The sequence below is a fragment of the Podarcis raffonei genome, chromosome 4 (assembly GCF_027172205.1).
Source record: "Podarcis raffonei isolate rPodRaf1 chromosome 4, rPodRaf1.pri, whole genome shotgun sequence".
NCBI lineage: Eukaryota > Metazoa > Chordata > Lepidosauria > Squamata > Lacertidae > Podarcis > Podarcis raffonei.
In genome coordinates, this window is record NC_070605.1 from 17673384 (window position 1) to 17692935 (window position 19552).

Consider the following 19552-nt stretch of genomic DNA (forward strand, 5'->3'; position numbering starts at 1 on the left):
TAATCCTAATGCTGGGAGAGGCTGTAAAACTGGTTGCCCAGTGGCATTGGAAGATTGATTTGGTTTCAAGTAGAAATGTTAAGATAGCCACCATTGTTCATGCTGCGCCAAATTTCTTTCCAAACGTGTGTGGAAGAAAATGGGATAGATTTTCATCACGAAATAATATTTATTGCTATTGATTTTTTTTTTATAAAAAAAGTTCTTGCTGCATTTTACTATTACAGTGTTTGGCAGAAAATAAATGCTGGATGTTTTCATTTTTTAGTTTAACCAGTTCTGCAAGTTAATATTTAATTTATAATCACAGACCAGACACTGCGGGTTTTCACCAGGAGATCTTTTTTGGGAGGAAGAAAAGGTGCCAAGTCTCTAAAGTATCAAGTGCAATGAAGTTTACCCTCAAAAAGCAATTTCTTTCTCTTAGCCTGAGGAAGTCAAGATGCCAAGAAATAGAGGAATATCATGAACCATAATTTCATTTTCTAACCTGTCACATTACAAAGATAGTTTGTAGGGTAGTATGTTATTATTTTTTTCTATCTATCTTTCTGAGAAATGTGCTTATTCTGAATAGCCCTATAGGAGTTTCTGAATGAATATATCCAAAAGAATAAAAATGTCAGTACTTAATTAATCTGTTCCTTTCTTCCGAATAACTTGGGAGAAAAGTAATGCAGGGAGATTTGTAATGTATAGGGCTGGTTACAGATTTATGCCACCTATGCCTAATCCTTTTTAAAGTGAGGAGGAGGGGAATGGTGAGAGAGAGAGAGACCATGATTATGGTGCAGACCTTTGCCATGGCCTGATGGAATGTGGATTCAGCAATATGGACACTAAAAGGTAAAGGTAAAGGGACCCCTGACCATTAGCTCCAGTCGTTGCCGACTCTGGGGTTGCAGCGCTCATCTCGTTCTATAGGCTGAGGGAGCCAGCATACAGCTTCCAGGTCATGTGGCCGGCATGACTAAGCCGCTTCTGGCGAACCAGAGCAGCGCACGGAAACGCCGTTTACCTTCCCGCCAGAGCGGTACCTATTTATCTACTTGCTAGGCTGGCAGAAGCAGGGACCAAGCAACGGGAGCTCACCCCGTCACAGGGATTCGAACCGCTGACCTTCTGATTGGCAAGTCCTAGGCTCTGTGGTTTAACCCACAGGGACACTGGCCTTTACCAAATATTTTTTTTTTGCAGCCAATTCCAAAATTAAACAATGCTTTGCAGAAAGAAAAATAATTATTTGAGAACACAGGAAGAGCCACCTGGATCAGACCAATGATCTTTCTAGCTCAGCATCCCTTTCCCACAGTAGCCAACCAGATGCCCCTGGGAAGCAGGATCTGAGCGCAAGAACAAGGAAACCTCCTGTGACTTCTGGCCACTTGAGTTCATGAGGGCACTGCCTCTTTGACCGTGAAGGCAGAGCGTAGCCATCTTGGCTAGTCACCATTCAATCCTCTTTTAAAGCCATCCATGTTGGGGGCCATGACTGCCTCCTGTGGGAACAAATTCCATAGTTTAACTTTGTATCATGCTTTGTTTTGCCTCTTCTGAATCTACTCTCGGCCATTTCTTGTAGGCAGCCCCCAATGAGAGGAGGAGCACATCTCTTATCAATTTTTTTCCACACCAGTCCCCAGCATTGTTGAAGTAAGGGTATCAGAAATGCAGCTAGGTAGCTCAAATCATATGCAGTGGTACCTCGGGTTAAGTACTTAATTCGTTCCGGAGGTCCGTTCTTAACCTGAAACTGTTCTTAACCTGAAGCACCACTTTAGCTAATGGGGCCTCCTGCTGCTGCCGTGCCGCCAGAGCACAATTTCTGTTCTCATCCTGAAGCAAAGTTCTTAACCCAAGGTACTATTTCTGGGTTAGCGGACTCTGTAACCTGAAGCATATGTAACCTGAAGTGTATGTAACCCGAGGTACCATTGTACATGACTGACACCCTTCTTTGAAAATTAAACCAATGTCCAGACTTGATCATTCAGAAGCTTTACTTGCAGAAACTTATAGATGAATTAAAACATAACATTTATAGCCACATGCTTTTCCAAGCATGGGCTTGCAGTCTCTTCTTCTAACTTCCAAACCACTGCATTTTCCTCTCTTTCCAGAGCTCAGCACTCAGCCTTCTGTATCTCATACAGGCCATGCCTTGCAACTCGTATGAAAGATTTCCCCTTTTACCTTCTGCTGCAGCTTTTGCTCTTTCTTTCCAGCAGAGAAAAAGCACTTCCACACTCAATTCAACTTAGCAGTGTTCACTGTGGATTCTAAAACACAGTCACCTTGCCTCGCATAAAATGGAGTCTCTCCTTGACTCCCATGTGACCAGTGTTGGCCGATCACATGAGAACTACTAGAGAACTCTCTAGAATTCAGTCACCAACCAATCAAATTTAAACACATAGTCATGCATTCAAGCATTTACAATTTCAGTGAATTAAATTACTATACTTAACAAGCATCTCTAACTGGAGGATATAAAAGACCTGTGACTTAGACCAGGGTTAGGCAACCTAAGGCCCGGGGGCTGGATCGCCTTCTAAATCTGGCCCGCAGACGGTCCGGGAATCAGTGTGTTTTTACATGAGTAGAACGTGTCCTTTTATTTAAAATGCATCTCTGGGTTATTTGTGGGGCATAAGAATTTGTTCATATGTTGTTGTTTTTCAAAATACAGTCCGGCCCACTACATGGTCTGAGGGACGGTGGAACAGCCCACAGCTAAAAAAGGTTGCTGACCCTTGACGTAGACCATGGAAAGCCTCCCCCAGTTAGAATGGTCAAATACTGTACTGTGTCTCTTAGTATAAGGCAGCCTTTTCATAGGTTTGCACAGACGATGCTCATGCGCAGTATGTTTCTATGCATTTACCTTTGGTACTAAATAGCTGCACCTCTCTGGGTTTTGAGATGTTTACAATTCAGCTCCCATAAGGCTTTTTCTTTCTTAAGCAGCAGTTTACTACCAAATAAACATGTATTTTTCGATGCAAACACATTTCTTCAAATCCTCTTTTTTTGAGGGAAGGAAAAAAGCACACAAAACAAAGCTTCCTCCTAACAGTGCGAAAAGATTTGTGAAGCATAAAATGTATTTGGTATTCAGTGACATTTGCAATCTCATTATTCCTAACCTGAGTGACCTTTCCCACATACTCCTATGTCATTATTTTTCCATATGTCACTTAAAGCTGTTTTTACTGCACTGCAAGGAGGACTTGAAAGGCCCCCATCCCAAACTTTTATTTGCTCAGGAGCAACTCCCATTGGTTTCAACAGCTGCTGCTTCCTAGGAAGCACACTGTAACTTAAGATCGCAGCCAAGAAGCCCAATTCAGCAGGAAAGCTCCATTGAAATATCTATTGACAAAACCTGCATTTATAAGTCCTCGCATGATCTTATTTTCATTATCAAGGCATTGGCTTTCTTATGGTACCCAGCTATTGTTCCCACTTGTGTGACCTCGTCTTCTTTCTTTGGCAATCACTCGTACCCAAGTAAGATTGTCTTCTGTGAACATGGTTTTAACAGTGAGTCCGTAAGTGACTGTGGAGGCCAATTCTGGACCCACACGTCCTTCCACAGTGGGGACATTGGTTCCTGGGCGGGAGTTGATCACGGTGAGGGTTTGCCAAGTGTTCCTTCCTCTTAGCACGTTTCTCCCTTGCACCCTGAGTTTGAGTGTCTTCAAAGCCCATGACACCTTTGGTAAAGGCTGTTCTCCAACTGGAGCACTCGCAGGCCAGTGTTTCCCTGTTGTTGGTGTTTATACTACATTTTTTAAAGATTTGCCTTGAGAGAGTCTTTAAACCTCTTTTGTTGACCACCAGCATTACACTTTCCATTTTTATGTTCGGAATAGAGTAGTTGCTTTGGAAGACGATCATCAGGCATCTGCACAACATGACCAGTCCAACGAAGTTGATGTTGAAGAATCATTGCTTCGACACTGGTGATCTTTGCTTCTTCCAGTACACTGGCATTAGTTTGCCTGTCTTCCCAAGTGTTGTGTAAAAATTTTCAGAGACATGGTTGCGGAAGATAACAAACCTCGTAGCACAGGGTTTGCCAATGTCTGTATGTCCACGTGTACACCAAAATTGTGTTCCTTCATGGGAAATGGGGGGAAGAGGTTGGCAGTGTGTGGGGCTGAAGCTAGTTGTTGCTGAAGTCAAAAGTGGGCAGGACTATCACAGAATTGTAGAGTTGGAAGGGACCTCAAAGTTCATCCTGAAGCACAGGATTCTCAGCTAAAGAGCTAGCCTCTTTGCTCTCCATCTTTCTGACAACCCCTCTCTGATCCTTGCTTTGCTCTCATTTCTGACACCCCTTCTCCCCCCCTCCATCTCTGTCTTCATATCCAGAGGGCTGCTGGGAAGGGCCAGATCACCCTTGACAGGTGTCTGAAGTGATCACTTACAGATAGGGGTAGCGGGGAAAGAAACTCGGTTCTGCTTGCATTTAAAAGTGAGCTCACCAAATCTTTACTCAAATCTTTACTTTAAGTTCTCCAGACAGTGTGCACATACTGTGATTAAAAGGATGCGTGTAAATGCAGAGATACTGTGAATATAATGCAAAAATTGCAACATTTTAAGGGGAAATTGCTTTGCGCATTAGGCAAAAGGATATTCAGAAAGGTGTGTATTGGACTAAATTCTCGCGGCTGATAAATTTGCATGAAGACATACAAAAGAGTTGCAAACTTATGTGGAAATGTGGAGGACTGAGTTGGAGATCTGAAACTGAATGTCCATCCGTACTTGCAAAGGGCTTTTGAAATTAGGCCACAGGCTGCCCACAGTGTGCAGTAAAGGTCCACACATTTACTCAGCAGTGAGTCCCATTGAACTCAGAAATGCATACTTCCAACTAAAGAGGCTTAGACTCACTTCAGCACAGCAGCTGAAGAATGGATTTCCATTTCTTGGGGATTCAGTCAAATTTGATAGTTTACCAGTTTGCAAAATGATGTTGTTTTTCCCCCAGTCATATGCAAAACGGATAGGAGATGAAAGGCATTTAAAAACATAGAAATAGAGAAATAAAGGAGAAGGACTGTAGGATTGAAACTACCTTTGCTACTGCGGGGGGGGGGGGGTGATGTCAGGGGTCCTATACGTATCTGGGCCAGGCAGCTTGGAAAAGATTAGAATTCTGCAGCAATCACCATAATTTGAAGGAAACTTTGAAGGGAAGGTGTTTAGTTCCCGCTGGCTGAGGAGATTGGAATCAAGCAAGTTGCGTGAATAGAAAATGAATGGTAGATGAGCCTGTGAAAAGATGGTAATGTGATGAGCTTTGTAGTCTGAGCCTAGCTCTCAGCAGGCACAAGGACTCTGAGAGGAGTCAGGCTGAGAGATACTTTATCCCCCGAAGTGCGCAGACAAGAGGTTTTGAATGACTATTATCCACCAAAGTAGAGTCAGTGGAAGTTAAGAGAAGAATGTCTCCCCTACTATCAATACTCGATATAAAAGCTTTCCCCAACTCGGTCACCTGCAGTAATGGAGCTAGTTTAAAAGCAGGTGGGATGTTGAAGGTACGTTCTAAAGCTTGCAGGCTTTTGGGCTTTCACAAGGTCAAATTCTTTGTCTTTGCAGTATTGTCGGCTGCAGTGGTAGTCAATGTGGTACCTCCAAATGTTATTGGTTTCCTCATTTCTGGCCAGTGGACATGACCTGGGAGCCTTTTTTGTGCTAGCCTGAGCTCCAGCAATAAATAATAATAATAATAATAATAATAATAATAATAATAATAATTTATTATTTATACCCTGCCCCTCTGGCCGGGCCTCCCCAGCCACTCTGGGTGGCTCCCAACAGAATATTAAAAACATTTTTAATTTATACCCCGCCCTCCCTGGCCAAGACCGGGCTCAGGGCGGCTAACACCAAATATAAAATACAGTAAAAACATTTTCAAGCAAGCAAGCAAACAAACAAATAGTTGATTAAAATATAGGTTAAAATACAGCTTAAAATGCAACCTCGTTTTAGTGGTAGCCCATAAATCAAGATCATAAGTGGAGAAAACGTCAAATATTCACCGGGGCCAATTTTCCATGCTGGTCCTACATGGGCCAGCAAAAAGAGCCGAGGGAAAATTTATATACAAAACCCCATATAAGGGGTTCCATCAAAAAATAAATAAAAAATGAGAGGGGGGTCAGACTGAGTTCAGCCCAAAAGCCAGGCGGAACAGGCCCTGTGGAAAGATGTCAAATCCCACGGGGCCCTCGTCTCCGGTGGTAGACTGAAAAGGCCCTAGCCCTGGTTGAGGCCAATCTAACCTCTTTAGGGCCCGGGACCTCTAAATTATGATTATTGATGGACCTTAAGGTCCTCCACGGGGCATACCAGGAGAGGCGGTCCCGTAGGTACGAGGGTCCTAGGCTGCATAGAGCTATGAAGGTCAAAACCAGCACCTTGAACCTGACCCTGTACTCCACCGGGGAGCCAGGGCAGCTGGTAAAGCGTTGGATGAATGTGATCCCGCGGCAAGGACCCCGTAAGGAGTCTCGCTGCAGCATTCTGCACCTGCTGGAGTTTCTGGGACAGCTTCAAGGGCAGCCCCGCATAGAGCGAATTACAGTAATCAAGGCTGGAGGGGACCATCTCATGAGTCACTGTGGCCAGATCAGGGCGAGAAAGGTAAGGGACCAACTGCTTAATTCGGCAGAGATGGAAAAATGCCGTCTTCCCTAAACAGGGCTGCCTTCAGATGTCTTTATATATTTATATATTTTCCCTGCACTTTGCATTTGGGTTTCCCTCCACGCTTTGGTGCCACACTCCTGGTTTTCGTTCTTCAAATTCTTTAAATTAGGCCCCTTGAGCAGTTTTAGTTGCTGCTGCATTTTTTCTCTGCAGACTAATTCTGACTTGCAGGTGCAGAATTTTTCTCTCTCTCTATCTCCAATGCTGCATCCCTCAAAATGTTGAACTTCGCTCATCTTCAAATGATACTGCCACCTCAGCACACTCTTGATTAATAAGAACAGTTTGAAAAGAGATGAGAATGGCAACAAATTTGCCTCTTCTCAATAAAAATGAATAGAAAAAAATGCTGAGCATTTTTGTTTTGTTTTGGTGTATGAACCCCACACAGCATATTACTAGCTCTTTCTTGCACCTTGTATATATATATATTTGTGTATTTATGAAGGATGTAAAGTTAATAGAAAGCCCTCACATAATATCCTGGAGGAGGGGGGGAAACCTATTGTGGAAGTCATTGTAAATTTATAACTAGCTGTGATAACAGACGACTACAACTCTGCAAAACTGCCATAACTGGATACAGAAATCTAAATTTCTTGCCCGTTGAAATGCTTAAAAAGAAAGAATAAATCCCATGCAACCTCGCCCCCTTCCTCTCATTTCACAGTTGGCAGCCCTTCCCTCCCTGTCCTTATTTCTGTTCTCCGTGTGCTTTTAAGGTAAAGAAGAGTATTTGGCTAACAGCACATTTCTCTGCATGTTCACTCAGAGTTGAGTCTCATCTTGTTCAGTGGCATTTACACCAAGATGCGCATAGAATTGCAGCCCAGTACTTATTTTTTATTTTATTTGCATAACTTTTACTTACAGTGCAACAACGATAAGGAAATTTCATAGTCGCTTCAGATAACTTTTTTTAAAAAATGCAATTAAAGGAAAAGTACCACTTAAAGTGTGCCTTCATCGCATGCCCTTTGTCTTCGTGTGTTTACCAATATACATGTACCCCCAAGATACTCACCTCCTTACTGAATCTCCAAGGTGGGGAAGGTGAGTAGGAATTAGGGTCGCCACCTTTGGTGGGGCAAAAAAAAACCCAGACAGGTTGGAGGGATTTGAGGAGCTAAAAATTACTTTACCAGCACAAAATCCTGCTCAGGCTCTCACTCTTCTCCTCCCACCAGACCCACCTTCTGCCAGCACAGTTTTGAGGAGGACAGGTGAAAAAAGGTGTCAATGAACTTAGAGAGTCAATGAGCATCAATTGCGGGTTCATTCCCCTCCTGCGCTGAAAGACGTGAATGGATTGGTGGATCTGGAACTTGGTGTGAGTGACTACAGTGTGTGTGTGTGTGTGTGTGTGTGTGTGTGTGTGATGAAAAGTTATTTATTACAAAGTTTCGAGACTTCTTTTTTTGCTGGAAAACAGTGGGGGGGGGGGACGGGGTAACCGCCCTTCACCCCGTAATGGAGTTCAGGTTGAGAGCCTCCGCAGCTGCTTTTCAAAATGAAACGTGGCAGATCTTAAGAACACCTTTAAAAGTCTCCCTTACACTCATACCTGATTTGACCCTGAGATAGATATGGAGTAGAAGTGGAAGAAATGGAGAAATGGGGAGGATGCTTTTGAACTGCACTGCACATCAAAATGTGCATTTTCTAAAACTTGTATGACACACACACACACCTCTCTGTGTCCCCTGCAGCTATGCAAAGCAGTTTTGCAATTAATGAGCTGTCAGATTCCAAGTACTTAAAAAGAAATGTGTTAAAATTTCCCATGTACACTAAAAAGCATAACATTCCTTGGTCTGTTGATTAATTGACAAACGTTACGATTATGTATGCATGTTCCTACACCAGCATAAATTGATCCAAATAAAAGATATTGCCTTATGTCCCTGCCTTGGCTAAAACCCTTCCCCCTGATATACAGTATGCATTTGATTCTATGGAGGACCATTCAAATCGTGCAAACCCCACCTGCAGTCTGATGTAGTCCAGAGACATGTTTGCCAGTTTAGTGAGATCTAGGCCATGCATATAGGTTTGCTTCTTCGTTTGTTCGGATCCATTTCTGTGGCTGTGTACTCTTGATAACACTTGCTGTGCTTCTTCGTGTAGAAGGGAAGTGTAAACACATTTCTTCCTAAATTGGGAAAGGAGTCTTGTATTTTTACTGGGAATCTTAAGAATGCATTCTTGCAAAATTCACATGGAGGGATGCTGGTGGCGCTGTGGGTTAAACCACAGAGCCGAGGACTTGCTGATCAGAAGGTCGGCGGTTCAAATCCCCGTGACGAGGTGAGCTCCCGTTGCTCAGTCCCTGCTCCTGCCCACCTAGCAGTTTCGAAAGCACGTCAAAGTGCAAGTAGATAAATAGGTACCGCTCCGGCGGGAAGGTAAACGACGTTTCCGTGCGCTGCTCTGGTTCACCAGAAGCGGCTTAGTCATGCTGGCCACATGACCCGGAAGCTGTACGCTGGCTCCCTCGGCCAGTAAAGCGAGATGAGCGCCGCAACCCCAGAGTCAGTCACAACTGGACCTGATGGTCAGGGGTCCCTTTACCTGTAGGAAACGGCGTAGGGAAGGGGAAGTCACCTGACCTCTTGACAGCAAAGCTGCTGATGGAGAGCGGCAAGGCAATAGGGAGGTCAATGCCCTGCAAATACACAGGCCGAACCAATCCGGTGCTCCTCCTGATGTGTTTGAACCACGAACCTCCCTGCCGCCTCACCTCTCTCCTTCCCACTGTGCAGAAAATGACTTGCCTTTCAGGAGGTCAGGTGAGCCCTGCTGCCCCACCATACCATTTTCCTGCTGAGAGGTACATGTGTCATAAGAAAACGTGTGGGTGTAGCGAAACATCGAAGTTGCAAAGCGTTAGATCGTACTGTTGCTGTGGATCCCAGTAGTTTGCAGTTCATCACTAAAGGTTTAAACTTCTCCTCTCACCAGTAGGACTTTGAGGAACAGTGGGGCATACCCGGCAGCTCTTCTTAATGTGGTAGCCCCTGTGGGGAAATGAGGCAGGGGTTTTCTGTAAGATATCAAATGCTTACATCGTTGAGCTCGGACACTGAGATCCACCTCCGAGGGCCTTCTGGTGATTCCTTCACTGTGAGAAGTGAGGTTACACAGGGAACCAGGCAGAGGGCCTTCTCGGCAGTGGCACCCAACCTGTGGAACACCCTCCGGTCAGATGTCAAGATCAGCAACAATATAACCTTCAAAAGACATCTGAAGGCAGCCCTGTATAGGGAAGCCATTTAATGTGTAATGTTTTATTATGCTTTTACAGTGGTACCTCTGGTTACGAACTTAATTCGTTCCAGAGGTCCGTTCTGAAGCCGAAACCGTTCTTATCCTGAGGCGAGCTTTCGCTCATGGGGCCTCCGGCGCGCGATTTCCGTTTGCATCCTGGAGCAAAGTTCGCAACTGGGAGCAGCTACTTCCGGGTTAGCGGAGCTCATAACCTGAAGCGTTCATAACCAGAAGTGTTTGTAACCAAAGGTACCACTGTATATAAATTGGAAGCCGCCCAGAGCGGCTGGCGTAACCCAGTCTGATGGGCGGGGTACAATTACTACTACTACTACTACTACTACTACTATTATTATTATTATAGCAAAACATTTCAGCTTCTGCCTTCTTCAGCTTCTCTGATGTGAAGCATAATTTGCATGGAGAGAGAGAGGGAGAGGGAGAGAGAGGGAGAGAGATCTTGTGGTTTAGAATACAGTTCATTGAGCAAATAATTTGAACGAACCCTGAGGGGGAGCAGAAGGAGTTAAATTAACAACCGGACTTCAGACTAAAGTGGAATGGCTGATAATTGAACTGTGGGGGAGATCATAGAAATAAATAATGCAAGATCAGAGAGCTGCCAGGAGATAAAAGTAATGTGTGCCACTTTAGAAAAAAGAATGAAATCCATATATGTTTCAGCGTTCTCCTCCCCCATTTCAGCAATAACTTTTTTATAGCATGACAGTAGTGAGGCAGAAATGGATTTTTGCTTGCATGAACATAGCGTGGGTTCTGCTTTTGTAAAAAGCTGCTAATGTACCCAATTCCCACAGTGGCAGCATTTGATGGTTTCGAGCCAAGATCTTGTATTTTGCTCAGTCTGGTTGCTCTGACCTCCTATTTCACACTGATTGCTTTGCTGGGTAACTGCTGTGTTAGTTTATTTAGCTGGCTTTCCCTCTGCCCCCCCCCCAACACACACACACACACCTCATCTTTTTTATATTTAAAAGTGCAAACTGGTGGTTGTGAATAATCCCCAAGGGGGGCGGGGGTTGAATCTGACAATCTTTATATGTTTTGTAATTTTGATTTATGTAGCGAGTCAGATCCAAGAAGTTCAGAGGAGGGAATGAAGCAAAAAAAACACCCTCTGTCTCTGCAGAATAAAATAACATTTGCTCAAATTCACTGAAATGGCCTCATGGTTTTTTTCTGACTTAAAGGGGGTGGCATCTCCCTTTAATCTGCATTCCCCCCCACCCCAATTTAAATACTAATTTTAAACCTATTTTCTCTCTCAAAAAAAAACCCAACCCAATATATTTTGTCTCAAAATATACATTCTGATGTATTTTTTGGCATTTGAGTAGTTCAAAATATTGTAGATAATGCATTTCCAATCCTCACGCTGGACCAAAATTTACATAATTTTTCCATGTAGATGTTAGCACATTGTAAACAGGCATATCTCAGCCATCAGCGGACATTTCCAAATCAAGTTACCTTCCCTATGTGTTCCCTTTTCAAAATGGATTTCCAGTGGAATAGCCATGTTAGTCTTTACAAAATTTAAAGATTTGAGTCATGGCCTACCACAAAGCCATCTACGGCTGCAATCCTAGCCATGTATACTCAGAAGTAAAACTCACTGATTTCAGTTGGGCTTTCTGCCAGGCAGGCAGCCTTCCTGCCTTGATTTTACATTTCAATATAGACTTAATCCTATTTCGTTTCCCCCCCCCCCTCAGGCATCAGGGAAGGACAGTTTTGTGGGGGGTTTTGTGTGTGTTTTTTTACCCTTTGGTATTTTGCTCTTTTGCGCGGTGGCGCTGTGGGTTAAAGCCTCAGCGCCTAGGACTTGCCGATCGAAAGGTCGGCGGTTCGAATCCCCGCGGCAGGGTGCGCTCCCGTTGCTCGGTCCCAGCGCCTGCCAACCTAGCAGTTCGAAAGCACCCCCGGGTGCAAGTAGATAAATAGGGACCGCTTACTAGCGGGAAGGTAAACGGCGTTTCCGTGTGCTGCGCTGGCTCGCCAGATGCAGCTTTGTCACGCTGGCCACGTGACCCGGAAGTGTCTCCGGACAGCGCTGGCCCCCGGCCTCTTGAGTGAGATGGGCGTGCAACCCTAGAGTCTGGCAAGACTGGCCCGTACGGGCAGGGGTACCTTTACCTTTACCTTTTTAGGATTGTATGAATCCCTGTGGGAATATAAAACATTTTACAAGCACTCTTCATTCCACATATAAAAGTCCTTTGTGTGATGCAACATTTTGTTTGATAAATTTTGTACAGGAAACTCTTGGGCGTGAGCATCTGCTGAAATATAACTCTCAAGTTAATTCATGCTTTAAATTGTTGTGGTAAATATGATTTTGTATTTGACAACAGAGTAACAAAACAGATCTCTTATTTCCGTGTGAAAAGGGACAATAATGAATGATGTATTCCACCTGTTTTTAAAATCCACAGTAGAAAGCGGATTAGGACTGTAGTCAGAATTACACTTATGTGGGAAGAAGCCCCATCAAATTCAACATGGGTTGACCAAAACTACACAGAATCCCATGTTGAGAACATAAGTTAAAGGTAAAGGACCCCTGGGTGGTTAAGTCCAGTTAAAGGCGACTATGGGGTTGCGGCACTCATTTCGCTTTTCAGGCTGAGGGAGCCAGTGTTTTTCCACAGACAGCTTTCTGGGTCATGTGGCCAGCATGACTAAACCGCTTCTGGCGCAACAGGACACCGTGACAGAAACCATAGCAGTACCTATTTATCTACTTGCACTGGCGTGCTTTCGAACTGCTAGGTTGGCAGGAGCTGGAAGAGAGCAACGGGAGCTCACTCCATCACAGGGATTTGAACTGCCAACCTTCCGATCAGCGAGCCCAAGAGGCTCCATGGTTTAGACCACAGCGCCACCCACATCCCCAGCTCTGCATGTAGAAGGCAATGGGCTCAATCCTCAGTATCTCCAGGTGGGGCTGGTTTAGACCACAGCGCCAAACTTACTGGGTCAGGCCAATGGCTCATCTAGTCTAGCATCCTATTCTCAGAGTGTCCAGCCAAATACTTGTGGTAAGCGCACAAACTTAAATGTAACAGAACTCTGCCTGCCTGTGATTCCCAGCAACTGATATTGTGAGGCATGATGCCTCTGACCGTGGGTGTAGAATTTAGCCATCATGGCTAGTAGCTGTTGATAGCCTCTTCTTCCATGTATTTGTCCAGTCCTCTTTTAAAACCATCCAAGATGGCGGCCACCACTGCCTCCTGTTGGAGGGGCTTCCACAGCTCACATGAAGAAGTGGTTTCTTTTATCTGTCCCCAAATTTTCCAACGTCCAGGCTCATTGTATTCCCACAACAGTTTTCACAACGCCTGTGGACATTTTGCCTTTTGCTGTTACCGTTTTCTTCCCTCAGGTTACAGTCACGGATGGAGGCTCCTCTCCCAAGCAGTCTACAGTCTGGCTGGTGGTCCAAGTCCTCGATGAGAACGATAACAAGCCCCAGTTCCCGGAGAAAGTCTACCAGATCAAGTTGCCAGAGAGGGACCGGAAGAAGAGAGGCGAGCCGATCTACAGAGCCTTTGCCTTCGACAAGGACGAAGGCCCCAATGCGGAGATTTCCTACAGCATTGTGGATGGGAATGACGACGGGAAGTTTTTCATTGACCCGAAGACTGGGATGGTCTCCTCAAGAAAGCAGTTCACAGCCGGGAGCTACGACATCTTAACGGTAAGCCAACCATGATTGAAATGAGCAAGTGCACCACTTCCGAGTTTTATCGGGAGGCTTCCCTTCAGTGTTGTTTTATGCAGCACACTTTCCTAGATGTTATGAGGACTCTGCACCTTGTTCACCACAAAAACCATTTTGGGTTTCCTTGGGATTTCCTGCTGAATGCCAGGGGGCTTTCCCCAAGCACGCAATGCGGGTTGTGGGGGGAAGGAAATGGGTGAAGTGCACCAACTATTGCCAATTCCCCCCCCCCCTGCTTCCCGGGGTGGGGGAGGGAGAGAAAGGGAACAAACCCAAAATACCTCTTCCTTTGAAAAGAAGATGGGGAGAGCTGAAGAACAGGCCATTCCTTGCTACAAATGTCACTCATGGACATTGGTTAAGCCTTAAGGCGTCCATGGTGTGGGTGTGTGTATGTGGGTGTGGGTGTGTGACAGGGGAGAGGAAGGGCAGTAGCTCTAGAGTCTGGGGTAAAAGGGTGAGGGGCTGCACGGACCTCTTGTCAACAACACCCCATTGAATGGGGCCGTAATATCTGACCCTGAGCAGCAAACCAGACTGTAACTCTGACCCAGATTAGCATGAAGCAGCAGTTGGACCAACGGCATCAGAAGGGTTGGATCCAGGCCCAAACATCATGGCGAGGTCTGTTGGGCTCCTTGAATTGGCACCTCCAGAGCCACTGACCTCTGAGCCTCTACAAATCACAGGTAGAGCAAATGCTTTGCACTTTGAAGGCCCTGGGTTCAGCCCCTAACGTCTCCAGTTTGGAGGATGAGGTACCAGGTAGTGGGAGAAACTTTCAGATGTCTTCTAAAAAAATGCATAGTTCTTTATCTCTTGGACATCTGATGGGAAGGCGTTCCACAGGGCGCGCGCCACTACCAAGAAGTCTCTTTGTCCTGGTTCCCTGTAACTTCACTTCTCCCAGTGAGGGAACCCTTGGAGCTGGACCTCAATGTCCAGGCTGGACGTTGGGGGTGGAGACACTCCTTTAGGTATACAGGGTCAACGCCATTTATGGCTTTAAAGGTCAGCACCAACACTTTGAATTGTGCTAGGAAACGTACTGGGAGCCAATGTAGGTCTTTCAAGACCGGTGTTATGTGGTCCCAGTGGCCACTCCCAGTCACCAGTCTAGCTGCCACATTCTGGATTAGCTGAAGTTTCCGACTCGCCTTCAAAGGTAGCTCCATGTAGTTTGTTTTTCTGTGCCTAAAGGCTTACCCATACTTCCTTCTGTCCCTCTGCTTTCTCTCGGGGGAAACTGCTCTTTAGTGCCCAATGGGAGCAAGCAGCCATTTGGGTTTTCTTCGGATTGACATTTGCTCTGATTTAAGAGCAAGTTTTCCCTGGGATAGGAGTGGGGCAAGGGGGAAACTGCTTGGACCCATGCTTAGAAATTGTAGGTCAAGCAGAAAACCGCTGATAGCCATGTTTTCTAGGGACGAGCAGAAGTGTGGGCGACTCCTAAGTCCTGCGCCATTTTACAAACTGGCAAGAGTATTTCAACAACAGCTTTCATTGGCAACAACATACTTTGCCAGAAGCATCTCACTAAGTCGAATTCAGGTGTCCTCAATCAAACTGAGCATTCAAATAGATTGTTTTCCCTAAAAAATATATGTAAGAATTTTGAGACTTTAATGAATATAAAAAGCACTTGGCAGACTCGCCTTAACACAGAATGTTTAATTGGAGTGTTTTTCGCTGGAACAATTTTACATGGATTGGAAATAGAACGAGGAGGAACCTAAGCAAATGGTAAACAGTGAAGTATTGAGTGGGCACAGGTGTTTGGTGGTCTGCCATGCAGATCGATAGCTTCTCCAACCCCCCACCCACTCACCCCATCTTTTTTAAAAGCCTTATCAGCGATTTCCAAGTGAGAGTAAACAACACTGTAAGCAGGTGCGTTTCACGACTCACACTGTGAAGCAGAAAAGGAGATTTCTCTCTTTGGGATCCGGTTTAATGAACGGCAACCTACTCTCAACACAGAGTGCTGAATCTAGCTGTTGCCCTTCAGCCCCCTGGTTCGGCTGCTGGCAGGGATTTGCCCCTCGGAGTGGCTCAGCTGCAGCTATGAAGCCCCCCTCTCCCTCTTTATGCAGACCCAACTGCTTTGGATAGCAGCCCTTGTTAGAGACAGCAATACCTACTAAGGCGAGAAGGCAAAAATTCCCGATCGTGGGAAGCTGGATTGGCCTCCCTGCAAACCTCTCCCACCCCACTGCGGTTTGACATAGCCATAAAATGTGAGCCTGGTGCCCTAAGCTCTGCCACGAGTCGTATAGAGCACTAATTTAGAGATTTGCCCAAGCGTGAGCAGATTTCAAAATGCAGCCCCATTACCTGGAATGTGGAAAACCTACGTACAGAAACTTAATAAGAGAGCAAGATCCTTCACTCGGCGAGCTGCCAGGGGTTGTGGTCGGTGGCAAAAGTGAGCGAAGCAACAGCTGTGACTCACAGCGGGCTGCCTTCCAACTTAGGGGAAAGTCAGATGTTTCTTCATGGACCTCATATCACACACATCTCCCCATCTAGGCAAGGAAGAGGCAGTGCTGCAGTTCAAGGACACAGTCCCCACCCCAGACAGACACACTCAAGGAGGTTGCAAAGCAGAGCAATTGAACATGGAGCCTGGGAAAAGTCTGGAGGGCAAGATAGCGAAGGCTGCAGGACCACATTCGGCCCCCAGGCTTTAAGTTCCCTATTTCTGATCTATACTGAGGAACATATGAAGCTGCATTTTTGCCACGCCAGACCAAAGCTTTTTCCCTCTTGTGGTCTAGGTATAATTGATGTAGCTCCCTGCAGATATGCATTTGTCCATGTACCACATGGGGGGGGGCCCTCTGTCCCTCCAGATGTTGTTGGACTACAGGAGGAGGAGTTTGGATTTGATATCCCGCTTTATCACTACCCGAAGGAGTCTCAAAGCGGCTAACATTCTCCTTTCCCTTCCTTCCCCACAACAAACACTCTGTGAGGTGAGTGAGGCTGAGAGACTTCAGAGAAGTGTGACTGGCCCAAGGTCACCCATTAGCTGCATGTGGAGGAGCGGGGAATCAAACCCTGGTCACCAGATTACGAGCCCACCACTCTTAACCACTACACCCACACCACAGTCTCCAGCTTCCTCTGCCTATGGCACGCATGGCCGAGCTTGGTCCTTCAGCTGTTTTGGGACTACAATTCCCATCATCTCTGACCACTGGTCCTGTTAGCTAGGGATGATGGGAGTTGTAGTCCCAAAACAGCTGGAGGGCCAAGTTTGGCCATGCCTGCTCTGTTCAGGCAAGGGCTGATGAGAGTTGTAGTCCAGCAATACCTGGGAGGTCCCAGGTTCTCCAGTCCTGCCCTAGTTCTTAACCTGTGAATTCACCCTGTGGCATCTTCACCCAAGAGGAGCACTTTACCTGGAATTTCCACCACCAAGAGTATGGGATGGATCTTCATTAGAATGAAAATAAACAGGATGGGTTCTCGTAGCCACCTTCCAAGACAGGAGCTGAGTTATGGTACTTCTGGTACCACGCTTAAACAATTAGCCCAGCTACAGATCCATACACAATGTTTCCTCTTTGGCATGGGATAGAAGCTTAGGCTGCTTTCACACAGCATCCCCCTGACATTTCAGCGTGACAGTATATCTGAGCTTTCACATCATGCAAAAGCCACTTCTGGAAAATGAATGGAATACAGTACAATCACATCTTACTCACATTTAATTTCAACCTTGCATGGTTGAAGGCTATTTGGTTGAAATCACACGAGTTAAACGCACGGAAGGAAGGAGCTTAAAAGTTATTTTTGCACAGGTTTTATCAGCATGGAAATCATAATAATAATATATTTATATGCCACCCATCTGACTGGGTTACCCCAGCCACTCTGGGCGCCTTCCAACTAATTGAAAACACAATACGACATCAAACATTAAAAACATTAAACTTTAAAAGCTTCCCTGAACAGCTTTTAAGGTCTCTGCCTTGTACACTGAGGTTGGGTGCTTTCTCAAGACCTGCAGGAACTTGGACAGCACCACCAGATCTTGCAAGAGCATCCCAGAGCCTTGCTTGGGGGGCAAGGACGACTCGGTGCACAGCTTTGGAAAGGATGGTCACGCGGGGGCAGTTCCAAGAGGGTGGTTTGACTGTGTGTGTTTTTGCATATAACAAGTAACCCCAGAAGGTAACCCCCACTCAAAATGCAATCATGCGGCATAGTGCATGGTTGGCGCTCATTTCTGCGTTATTTGGGTCCAGAGAAATATCTGTTTGCACCCCCTTTAACTCAGAAAATCATGGGAGTAAAGCAACAGTATTTGGGGCAGTATATCTGCATACAGGTCTTTCCTGTTGTTGCTCCGCCCACTTTGCCTTTGGCCCCACCCACCACTAGCATGTGGCCCCTTAAAGGCTGCGCAGAAGTGAATGTGGCCCTTGGGCTGAAAACAGGTTTTCTATCCCTGCTTTAACCAAAGGGTAGCTCAGTCGGTAGAGCACGAGACTCTCGGGTTGTGAGTTCATGCCCCGTGTTGGGCAAAAGATTCCTGCATTGCAGGGGGTTGGACTAGATGACCCTTGTGGTCCCTTCCAAATATGTGTCTGTGTGTGTGTCTGTGTGTGTGTGTACCACTCACCTTTTCCCTCCTAAAAAATAAGGGGAAATGTGTGTGCATCTTATGGAGCGAATGCAGGCTGCACAGCTATTCCAGAAGCCAGAACAGCAAGAGGGATTGCTGCTTTCACTGCACAGTGATCCCTCTTGCTGTTCTGGCTTCTGAGATTCAGAATATTTTTTTTCTTGTTTTCCTCCTCCAAAAACTAGGTGCGTCTTGTGGTCTGGTGCGTCTTATACAGCGAAAAATACGGTATATATATTACCAACCACCAAAACACAAATCTTATGATTGAATTTGGCACTGGGCACAGGCAAATAATCTTTAAGCTATGACTCGCATCCAGAAAACTGAAAGTTGTGGATTGTTTCAGAGAGAGAGAGAAATACACATAAATTCTATTCAGAAAGGAGTCTGCCAGATTGTTACCTGCCTTCTTTCCCTCTCTCCATGTGCAACAGATAAAAGCCGTTGACAATGGGCGGCCGCAGAAATCTTCGACCGCTCGCCTCCACATTGAGTGGATTAAGAAACCGTCGCCTTCCCCCATCCCACTGACATTCGACGAGCCCTTCTACAACTTCACCGTCATGGAAAGCGACCGAGTGACGGAGATCGTTGGCGTGGTCTCGGTGCAGCCTGCCAACATCCCGCTGTGGTTTGACATTGTCGGTAAGCGTGGGCATGGTGCCAGTGGGCATCTTCCAAGCAGGAGGAAATAAGTGCGGTGTGGATTTTGATAAGGAGGAAACTAACAAGGGATTAGCTCCCCGGAATTAAGACTGCATTTGTGGTGCTGTACTTGAAAATGGCTAACTTAATATACTACTTTGTCATGCTTTGGTTATGATGCCTTAGCTAAGCTTTTATGGCTGGATTGTTCCTTTTTCTCTTCCATAATATGTGATTGACTTGCAATCCTAATGTTGTCTGTCATTTAAATTCTCTGGCCATAGTTTGCTAATCCCATTTCTAAATGTATTTTGATGGTAACTTAGATCGGCTGTCCCTCATTTCTCTCTCTCTCTTTTCTCTTCACGCTTTTATTTTTTCCTCTTGCATTCTGTTATCTCGGTTCTTTCTTTTTTTTCTGCTTCCGACTGCTGTGCTTCAAGGTGGCAAGCATGCTCGAGAGATGTTCTATATCCTACAGACAGCTTGTGGGCAGAACTGTTCAACAGAAGGTACCTTCAGTG

The 19552-nt window shown here is 45.6% G+C and overlaps 1 protein-coding gene across 8 annotated transcripts in view; it reads left to right on the forward strand.

The window, feature by feature from the left end:
- The window catches only part of FAT3 (FAT atypical cadherin 3), a 450775-nt gene that overhangs the window by 304122 nt on the left and 127101 nt on the right, over window positions 1–19552 (forward strand). For 6 of the 8 annotated variants that reach the window (XM_053385580.1, XM_053385571.1, XM_053385573.1 and 3 more), the window contains exons 5-7: window positions 13409–13723; window positions 18818–19028; window positions 19472–19540. In XM_053385580.1, the coding sequence (XP_053241555.1) occupies window positions 13409–13723; window positions 18818–19028; window positions 19472–19540 (595 nt within the window). The remainder of the gene's footprint in view (window positions 1–13408; window positions 13724–18817; window positions 19029–19471; window positions 19541–19552) is intronic. The other 2 variants (XM_053385574.1, XM_053385577.1) reach the window with 1 other exon arrangement.